Source organism: Martes martes (assembly GCF_963455335.1).
Source record: "Martes martes genome assembly, chromosome: 8".
Lineage (NCBI taxonomy): Eukaryota > Metazoa > Chordata > Mammalia > Carnivora > Mustelidae > Martes > Martes martes.
The window spans coordinates 87,747,102-87,756,396 of NC_137895.1; the positions used below are offsets into that span (position 1 = coordinate 87,747,102).

General features: G+C 54.6%; 1 protein-coding gene across 1 annotated transcript; it reads right to left on the reverse strand.

The window, feature by feature from the left end:
- Window positions 1–2,080: 2,080 nt before the first annotated feature.
- Window positions 2,081–8,204, reverse strand: KRT3 (keratin 3; the record flags this gene model as incomplete). Its single annotated transcript, XM_080812346.1, has 9 exons — window positions 2,081–2,861; window positions 3,327–3,361; window positions 3,717–3,937; window positions 4,253–4,378; window positions 4,799–4,963; window positions 5,216–5,311; window positions 5,653–5,713; window positions 6,274–6,494; window positions 7,545–8,204. 9 exons carry the CDS (start codon window positions 8,202–8,204, stop codon window positions 2,455–2,457), a joined length of 1,992 nt encoding a protein of 663 aa, XP_080668472.1. The 3' UTR covers window positions 2,081–2,454.
- Between the last annotated feature and the right edge of the window lie 1,091 nt (window positions 8,205–9,295).

Sequence of the window (9,295 nt, forward strand, 5' to 3'; positions counted from 1 at the left end):
GCCCAGCCTCTACTGCCTGGCTGATTGTTCTCTTCTCCTTGACTCTGGATGCTGGCGCTCAGCCTGGGCCCTCTTCTCTTCCATCCACCTGGGAGAGCTCAGCGGTTGCCATGGCCCTAGAAACAACCCTAACTATCCTCATGCAGATGATGTCCAAATGGGAGTCTCCAGTCCTGATATGTGTCCCTTCTGAAACCACATTCACTGCTCCAGCTGTAGGCTAGATGTCTATCTTGTGAGCAGCTCAAACTTATCTAGAGCCAAGCTCCTGAAGGGCCTCCTCAGACCCATCCTACCTTCGGCCCCTCCCATCCCCTCCCCTCTGCAGACGGCATCAGCTGTGATGCCGCTGCTCCCACTGGAAAACCAGGCAGCACAGGCACATCTTCCTTCTCCTTCATGCCTGCGTCCAATCTGTTCACAAGTCCTGCCATTTCTCCAGGTCAGCCGCCAGGTTCTCTTCCCCATACACTTACCACAGAGCTTAAAGTTATTTTGTTTGTTTGCTTGCATACTTTGTTGTTGTGCTCCCTTATTACAACAGGAGCAACACAACATCTCATTTTTGCTCACCGATGTATCTCCAACATTCAACCCAGTGCCTGAGAGTTAACTTAGTGAATATTGGTTGAAGGAAGGAATTCTAACAAAGACTTCACGTAAGGGGAAGCAGCTGTCCCATCACCGGCCTGGCACCTTCCCACACACCCAGCCCTCTGAGCTCTGAGCTGGGGCAGGCACTGGGTCTCACCCGACTAGCCTTGTCCATGAACGGATGCCAGCCAGAAAAGGCACCTTCCTGCCCAAAGATGAAGCAATAGCTACCAAATCCCACATCCTACAAAGAGTCTTCCTGGGATATCAGAGAGAACTGGCCCTGGATTGCTCTGCTAAGTGAGAACATAGGATGTCCGTGCGAATCTCAAGCCCCAGTTGCTGGTTTTCTCTGTTTAATTATCATTTCCCTTCTCTGGAAGAAATTCAGCTTTGGCCTAAGATGGAAATATTGCTTCCCTGGCCCAGCTTGGCTTACCATTTCTACTCCATTGCCTACGTGTTCTCTGGGTACCCAGGCAGCTGGCCATGAGGGGAGCAAATATAGCCTCAGAGACAGTGTGGGGCAGGGGCAGGAGCTCCAGGCTTAGGATGCTTGGGTGCACTCCCAGCTCAGACCTTCAGAGGCTCTAGGATCCTAAGCAAACCACCAGACCTCTCTGACCCTCGGTCTCCTTCTTTGCAAATAAAGCTCTTGGACTCCTTGAGCCTGAGTTTCTTCTAGCCATGACCTTCCAGACAGCACTGCCATGGCTAACTGATACTTTATCAGGGCTTCCTGGTTCTGGAAGCTTCCATGGCTGGCACACAACCTAAGGACCCAGTGTGCATGCAGACAGGTGTAGGACATTTTCCCACCAGTGTCAATAGTTGTTTACCCAGAAAGGAGGCCTCTGTGGGCAATGCTGGGTTAAAGACAGCTAACAGGTAGTCTTTGCTACAAGCCTTCTCAGAATCTCTACTATGTGCTCCAAGGAGGAAAGATTAAAGGGACACAGAAGGCTTTCTGCAGAGCTTCCTCAACAGAGTGGGGTTTGGGGGTCAGACTTTGAGATAGGTAGCTCCGGGAAATCCCTGCAGCCCTGGAGGTCTAGCAGCTCACACTTGCCCAGGTGGAAAGCTTTCAGCTTGTCAGCTGGAGTAGGGACCAGCGCCAAGGAAAGAATTCCTCCATCCCCAAGCTCTTCAACAACTGAAGGCCCTCTTAGGTTCCCCCACATGAGAGAAGACAAGGGGGAGATGGAAGTTTACAAGGTCCTACCTTCCCCTCTAAGAACTGTTAGTCAACAGGACCTCCCAGAGTGTGACCCTGCCAGCCCCTCTCCCCTACCCCCTCACCATGCTCAAACAATACAGGAACCACCCAATCTTGCCCATTTCGATCCCATACAGTGGACAGGAGGGAGTGACTGCCTTAGAGGCAAAGGATCAGCATTCCAGCTTTCTGCGGACAGACAGCACTGGGAGAGGGTGACAGGAGTCACTCCAGTGGGGAGAAACGGGGCCAGGGAAGACGCCGAGGCCTGATGTGAAACACAATGCACTTTATTGGCGACAGAATGGTTGGCAGAGGGGTCCGTGTGTTATATACATCAGAACTGGTGACCATTTCCCCCAGGGAGGGGACCCCAAGGGCAGGACAAGGTGGTGGCTCAGGCCACTCCTGGACAACCAGGCAGAGGCGGGAGCCCAAGAGAGCGCCCAGAGTTCTCAAGGTTGCGCTCGGCCAGGGGTCCGGATGGAGGAGCCAGAGGCCTGGGTCTTGGAGCCCCAAAGAACGGCTAGGAGGGGGCGGTGCTGGGATGGGTGTGGAGGGTGGGGGGGTGGCGCTGACGGCGGAGGGAAGGCGCTGCTGGGGCCACGAGGCACCGGGGAGACTGCGGGGCCCAGGCGCAGCGTTTATCTCGAGCAGCGCTGCGAGGACTGTGAGAACTTGACGCTCCCGCCTCGGCTGCTGCCGGAGCTGAAGCCTCCGCTGCTGACCCCGCAGCGAGCCCCGGAGCCGAAGCTGCTGCCGCCCCCGAAGCCGCTGCTGCCGCCCCCGAAGCCGCTGCTGCCGCCTCCGAAGCCGCTGCTGCCGCCTCCGAAGCCGCTGCCGCCGCTGAAACCACGGCCGCCGCCGAAGCCGCCGCTGCTGCCGCCGCCGAAGCCGCTGCCGCCGCCGAAACCGCTGCCGCCTCCGAAGCCACTGCCACTTGCCCGGCCGAAGCCACTGCCCGCGCCCCCTCCCGCACCGAAGCCGCCGCCGAAACCGCCGCCTAATCCACCTGCCGAGCCCGATGTCGCGCCGCCACTGCTGACCACGGCTGCAGGGGAGAGGACAGAACAGTGATTAGCGCCCAGCGCCCACCTCCCTGTATGGTAACTAATGGGCCCGGGATGATGGGCAGGAGACCGAGGCAGCTTTGCTCCTGATGATCACCGTGATGCAGTCTAATGGCATAAGGTGCTTGCCCCGCCGTAGTGCTAAGTCATTAATGAATCTCCCAGTGGTTCCTTCTACCTATGGTCAATTCTTGATGACACTGTTGGAGATGATCCAGAATTTCTCCGCCCATTAACAGGCTCCCTGATGGATATTCCCTGTCCCATATAGATCAATTAATAGTGCCCTGAACCCAAAACAATGACAAAAGCAGATCTGCTGCCCCTTCCATGGAAAACCTCTCCAACTTCCATAGAAATATTTTCTAAGTAAGATGCTACTGCCCTGTGTGAGTGTAGATATTTCAGAATCGGTTCTCATTGTCATGGTTATTTTGGCTACTTACAGATGCTGACAGCGCTCTGGCACTCTCCAGACATCCTGTAGGAGAAAGCAAGAGACAGATAGCTCTGTCACAAAGCAAATTTCCAGCAATCTTTCATGGATGAAGGTGTTGAACAGCAACCAGAACTAATTCAGAAGCCAAGCAGATCAGTGCTGTTTCTGACCCTTCTGTGGACCATAACAGACCCCAGTGCGCACTGGTTTCACTTGAACTTTGGCCATCTATGGAGAGAGTGGGCTGGTTAAAGCAAGTGCTTCTCTGCAGAGCCTGTGGAAGGTGGAGGCCTTTCGCTATACAGCAGGCCTCTGTTCTCATTTACTTGGTCATTTATCAGGCTCTCAGCAGGTGCCTTCTGTCAGGGAAGGTGGGGAGATGGAATTAGAGGCCCACCTGCACTCCTCGCCCTCCAGCAGCTTCCTGTAGGTGGCAATCTCCACGTCCAGGGCCAGCTTGACGTTCATGAGCTCCTGGTACTCCTTCAGCAGCCGGGCCAGGTCATCCTTGGCCTGCTGTAGGGCAGCCTGCAGCTCTTGGAGCTTGGCATTGGCGTCCTTGAGGGCCAGCTCCCCGCGCTGCTCAGCCTCAGCGATGGCCGCCTGCAGGTTGGCATTCTGGGGCAGGGAGAGGCAGGAGAAGAGATGAGCCTAGGAGGGTCCCATACTCTCTGAGTCTTACAATAGCTTATCCCATAGCAAGCATCTTCAAGCCAGGCAACAGCACTCCCCAACACCTCTATCTTGTCTTCATCTACCGAGATATTTTCCCTGTGGATTACCAGCCCTCTAGACTGGCCTGGTCTTTGAACTCCCTGGAGGCCAGTGCTGCCTGAGATGACCCCAGAAGCCTGTTCCAGACTAGGACTTCTGAGATCCTTGCCCCCAGGCCCCGCTAGTCCATCCAGGCACCAGTATTCATTGCCATCCCACCTGCTTCTTAACATTCTCGATCTCGGCCCGCAGCCTCTGGAGCATCCTGTTGAGCTCCATGATCTCACTCTTGGTGCTCTTCAGGTCATCCCCGTGTCTGCCAGCCGTGGTCTGCAGCTCTCCCAGCTGGGGAACAGAAGAGAAGATGAGGTGTTGATGCAGCTTTGACTGACTTGTTTCTCCATCCCTAACATCACCCACCCATTCTTGAGGTGCTCAGTAAGCATTTGTTCAAATGACATTGATTATGCTTCAGCAGGGACACTTTGGAGGCCACAGGGAAGAGAACATCTGGGTTGCCATGGTCAGCATTCTCCCCCCCTCAGTCCCTGAGCAAGCTAAAATCTGTCCCACGTGGCCTGACAGGGGACAGCAGAACCACCTTCCACCAGGGCCGGCACTTTCTGCAACTGAACAACCATTAGAAAGATGTCCCCAGAGAGTAGAACCAAGAGGAGTCCACCCAGTGACCACAGGGGACTCACCACCCAGCAGGCCCACAGGCCACGGCCTCCCTGAAACCTCTCAGAGCTGTCTAGCTCCCACCTTGGTCTGATACAGCGCCTCAGCCTCGGCCTTGCTCCTCTGGGCGATCTCCTCATACTGGGCCTTGACCTCGGCGATGATGCTGTCCAGGTCCAGGAAGCGGTTGTTGTCCATAGATAGGACCACGGATGTGTCGCTGACATGGCTCTGCATCTGGGACAGCTCCTACGAACACAGGGCCTGTTAATTTCTCAGGGCCTCTGCAACAAGCATAGAGAGGCCTGGAAACAACAGACCCATTCTCTGACTCAGCACTGAAGGTACATCTGCCCCACCCAGCCCCGCAGCTCCTCAGAGAACCCCAAGTCTGCCGTCCACCCTGTGGAACCCCAACAAGGGGCTCTAGATACCAAAGTGCCCCAGTCTCGAGATTATCTCACCTTCCCTTGCTCCCCTCTTAGGAGGTAACGTCCTCACCATATCATAGAGGTTCGTCAGGAAGTTGATTTCATCCATTAAGGCATCCACCTTGGCCTGAAGCTCCACCTTGTTCATGTAGGCGGCGTCCACATCCTGGGAAAGACAGAAGCATAAAGACCTCATTCCCCCAAGGGACAAACAACAAACTGCACATGCAGCAGGAAAAAGTCAGGACAGGCTGGTGACTGACCAGTCCTTGTCCGAGGCTGGTCTGCACGTGAAGGAGTAACTCACATCCCACTGGGATGATTCAAAATGGAAAACAAATGAACTGACTCTTTCAGGGATCTTTCCAGACTACAAAGAACCTGGCTTCTCTTTTTTGCTCTAAGTGCCTGAATTTGGCAGCTCCATGGCAGTGGAGTAAGAAGATTTCCCAGCTCAGCTGGAAACCTGTGCCCACAAGCCCCAGGAACCTCACACACAGCCCTTACTTTCTTCAGGGTCACAAATTCATTCTCAGCAGCTGTACGTTTATTGATTTCATCCTCATACCTGTAAGGATTAAAAAGAAATAGCTGAGTTTGGGTTTTGAGGTACTCATGAAGACCACTTTTGTCTGAAACTGAAAGTTCATCTCTCCATCCCTGTCCCTCAGCAGCCCCTCTCAGCGGAACACATCCTCCTTACCATCCCCCTATTCGTTAGGGGGACTGGCCGTTCCAGTTTGCCCCAGCACACTGGCCTTGTTCTAGGACTGAAAGTCCCACATCCTGGGAAGCCCCTCCATGCCGGGGAAACTGGGACGGTTGGTCAGCACACCATGAGTGGTCCCAGCATCCTTCAGATCCTAGAACCAGAATCTTCCCCAACATGGACCATGAGGAAGTGCTTCCTCACGCCTATACTCATGCCACTTGCCATAACTTCCCTTGTCCTTGGGGAAGGAGGGTGAGCAGGGAGCCCAATGAACCAAGCTGCCCTCTGTGAAGGTAAGGAGAGGAAGACAGTCTAGGTTGGGGGGTGGGGGGTGGACAGAAAGAGTGCAGGAAGAGCTGGGACTCCGAGACCTGGTTGCCCGTGGCAACTTCCCCTTCCGTGCATCTGTCACTCACTTCTTCTTGAAGTCCTCCACCAGGTCCTGCATGTTCCTCAGCTCCGAGTCCAGGCGGCCCCTCTCCCCCAGGATGCTGTCCAGGTAGCTCCGCTGGTTGCTAATGTAAGTCTCAAAGAGGGGCTCCAGGTTGTTGGTGCCAGTCATGGAATTTGTGCCCTGCTGCTGGAGCAGGTTCCACTTGGTCTCCAGGACTTTGTTCTGCTGCTCCAGGAACCGCACCTGCATCGGGGGGAAGCCGCATCAGGCAACACTAGTGGCAGAGGCACGGTATGGGGGGAGGTTCTGAACGACCAGTGGTTCAGGTAGGACTAAGTGTCTGAATCTCCCCAGCACAAAGGCCTAGAAAGGATGTGAAACTAGGTCCCTACTGTAGCTGGAGAGGCTGTGGGCAGATGACTGCTTCATTTGGGCCACTAAAGATGCAGCATGGTTTGGAAAGTTCTAGAAGGAGGAGAAACATGTGGGACAACTGGAAGTAACCCCTGTCTGGAAGCAGAGTTTTAAAGATGACTGCTCTGCATCCCCAGGGTACTTCAGGACTCTAGCCCAAACTGCAAAAATACAGTGCACTCTGCAGAAATGTACTTGAACTCAGCAGCATAGCTTCTACCTAAAGCTCTGCTGACACTCAGCCCTTCAAGGGATGTGAATCGCTGGGAACTGATACTGATCGGAATGCCATAATCAGCATGGCAGGAAGGATCCCATCAGTGTAAGCTACCGTGGTCTGGAGGGCACCAAGCACCCCTCTCTTCCAGACCAGGTCAGTTTAGGGGTGCAGACTCACTGCCAGCTTCTCTGCAGACCTGTAGGGACTAAGGTTCCAGGTAAGCCTCTTTAATCCCTTCTTTAGGGCATCCACCTTCTTTGCCTGGCACAGGGGCAAGGAGGGAGCAGGCCTCCCAGAAAGCCTCAAAGGGCAGCTCATGTCCCAAAAATGCCCAGTCCTGGGTCAGACCCGTCCCTGCCAGGGGTCGTGGCTCTTGCTGTGTGTTGCCAGTGCTGCTAAGACAACAGTCAGGAGACTGGAGCAGGGAGCCAGAGAAGCAGGACTTGCAGATGTCCAGGTCCAAAGAGGAGCCCATTGTCTTCCCTACGCAAGGGACCATGTAGGCAAACTCATCAGCCTTGAACGTCTTCCCAGACCGTAGAGCTCTGCCTAACCATCCCCCTCCAGCCTGGCTCATCCAAGATTGATCCTAAACACTGTCTAAAAGTCAAACTCAAAGTCCCAGCCCAGAAATGGGGGCCCAGTCCAAACTTCATCACCTTGTCAATGAAGGAGGCAAACTTGTTGTTGAGGGTCTTGATCTGCTCCCGCTCCTGGGTCTTTACTTGCCCAATTTGGGGGTCGATCTCCACATTGAGGGGCTGCAGGAGGCTCTGGTTGACGGTCACTTCCTGGATTCCTCCAGGGAAGCCACCAGGACCAAAGCCACCAGGCCCACCAAAGCCACCAGGCCCACCAAAACCACCAGCCCCTCCTAAGCCACCAGCTCCTCCAAAGCCACCAACTCCTCCAAAGCCACCAAGCCCTCCTAAGCCACCAGCTCCTCCAAAGCCACCAGCCCCTCCTAAGCCACCAGCTCCTCCAAAGCCACCTCCCATTCCTCTGCCACCACCAAAGCCACCACCAAAGCCACCTCCATAGCCACCCCCAAAGCCACTGCCACAGCTGCTACGCCCTCCCCCAAAACCACCAGCCCGGGAGCCACCAGCCACACTGATGGAGATGCTCTTGTTGCCACCCAGGCTGTAGAGGCTGCGACTGCCAAAGCCGCCTGCTCCGGCCCGGAACCCACAGGCTCCTCCGCCAGCTCCCCCAGAGCGGGCCACACAGCTCATCCTGCTGCTGCCAGAGACCACGGCAGAGCGGCCCGAGAAACCCTGGCTGCTGCCACCAGATGTCTTGCAGACTTGTCTGTTCATGGTGAGAGAGCTTGATGAAGGAAGAGCTCGAGAGTTAAGCAGGACACTGAGAGTCAGAGGAAGAGGGAAGGGAACTGAAGACTTGTGCAGAATAAATCCCTTTATATACCTCAAGGAGGTGGCTGGGCTCAAACCAAGGAGAGATAATTAATCCCAAACAGTTATGGGTGGGGTTTGCCTCCAAGGCAATAAGTTTGTTCCAGGCTACTAAACACACCTTGAAAATAATCTGAAATGGTAAAAATGCTAAGGTGGCAGGCTTACCTGGCAGGGGGTGGCGCCTGGCGTGCCCCATGCTTGGGCATGGCCATCTCCTAGCTTTGTCTGACAGGACCCAGGAGGCACACTCATCCCTGCCAGGTGCTCAGCAGCCATCTATCTGCCTTCCGCTGTAGAATGACTGGACTGGAAGGTGGGTTCGGGAGGTTCTGGTTGTCTGGGTAGTGGAAACAGTGGAGCCCACCCAGACTCAGTGCAAGGATCTCGACAGGAGGGATGATTCAGTTCACTCCACAGCCAACACATGGCCATCAAATGCCCACTATGTGCCCAGCTCTGTGCTGCGTTGGGGAATGAAATGATGACCTCTCTTCCTCCCTTCCTGGAAACAGAGCTCAGAGCCATGACAAATCTTCCTCCTATCCCAAGCTGCAGGTCAGGAGGCAATGGCATTTGGGTTCGTGACGGTCTTCCAAGAAAAAGGGCAGTTAGCACCTATGCACTTTGATGAGACATCAGCAAAATTCAACATGAGAAATGTTTGTTTGTTTGCTTGCTTTGCTTGCTTGCTTGCTTGCTTGCTTTGAAAATTTCCCAGAGAAACTGTACATTATTCCACATCTTGGCGCATCTCGAAAGCTTCCTTTTCTGCTCCCCACATTTTTGCCACTTCTCTGGTTTCAGCCCAAGTCCCAGAGGATGGGAAATTCAAACATCAATTCTACTACCTGTTCACCAAGTAATTACTGATTGTCTAACTCATGCCAGGCACGGTGCTCCGTGGTGAACGGGACACATGGGGATCATTCTCGGGTTAAGGGACTATGCTCCCAGGAGTCTGTGGCCTCAGTATCCAGACCCACCCCCAGCCT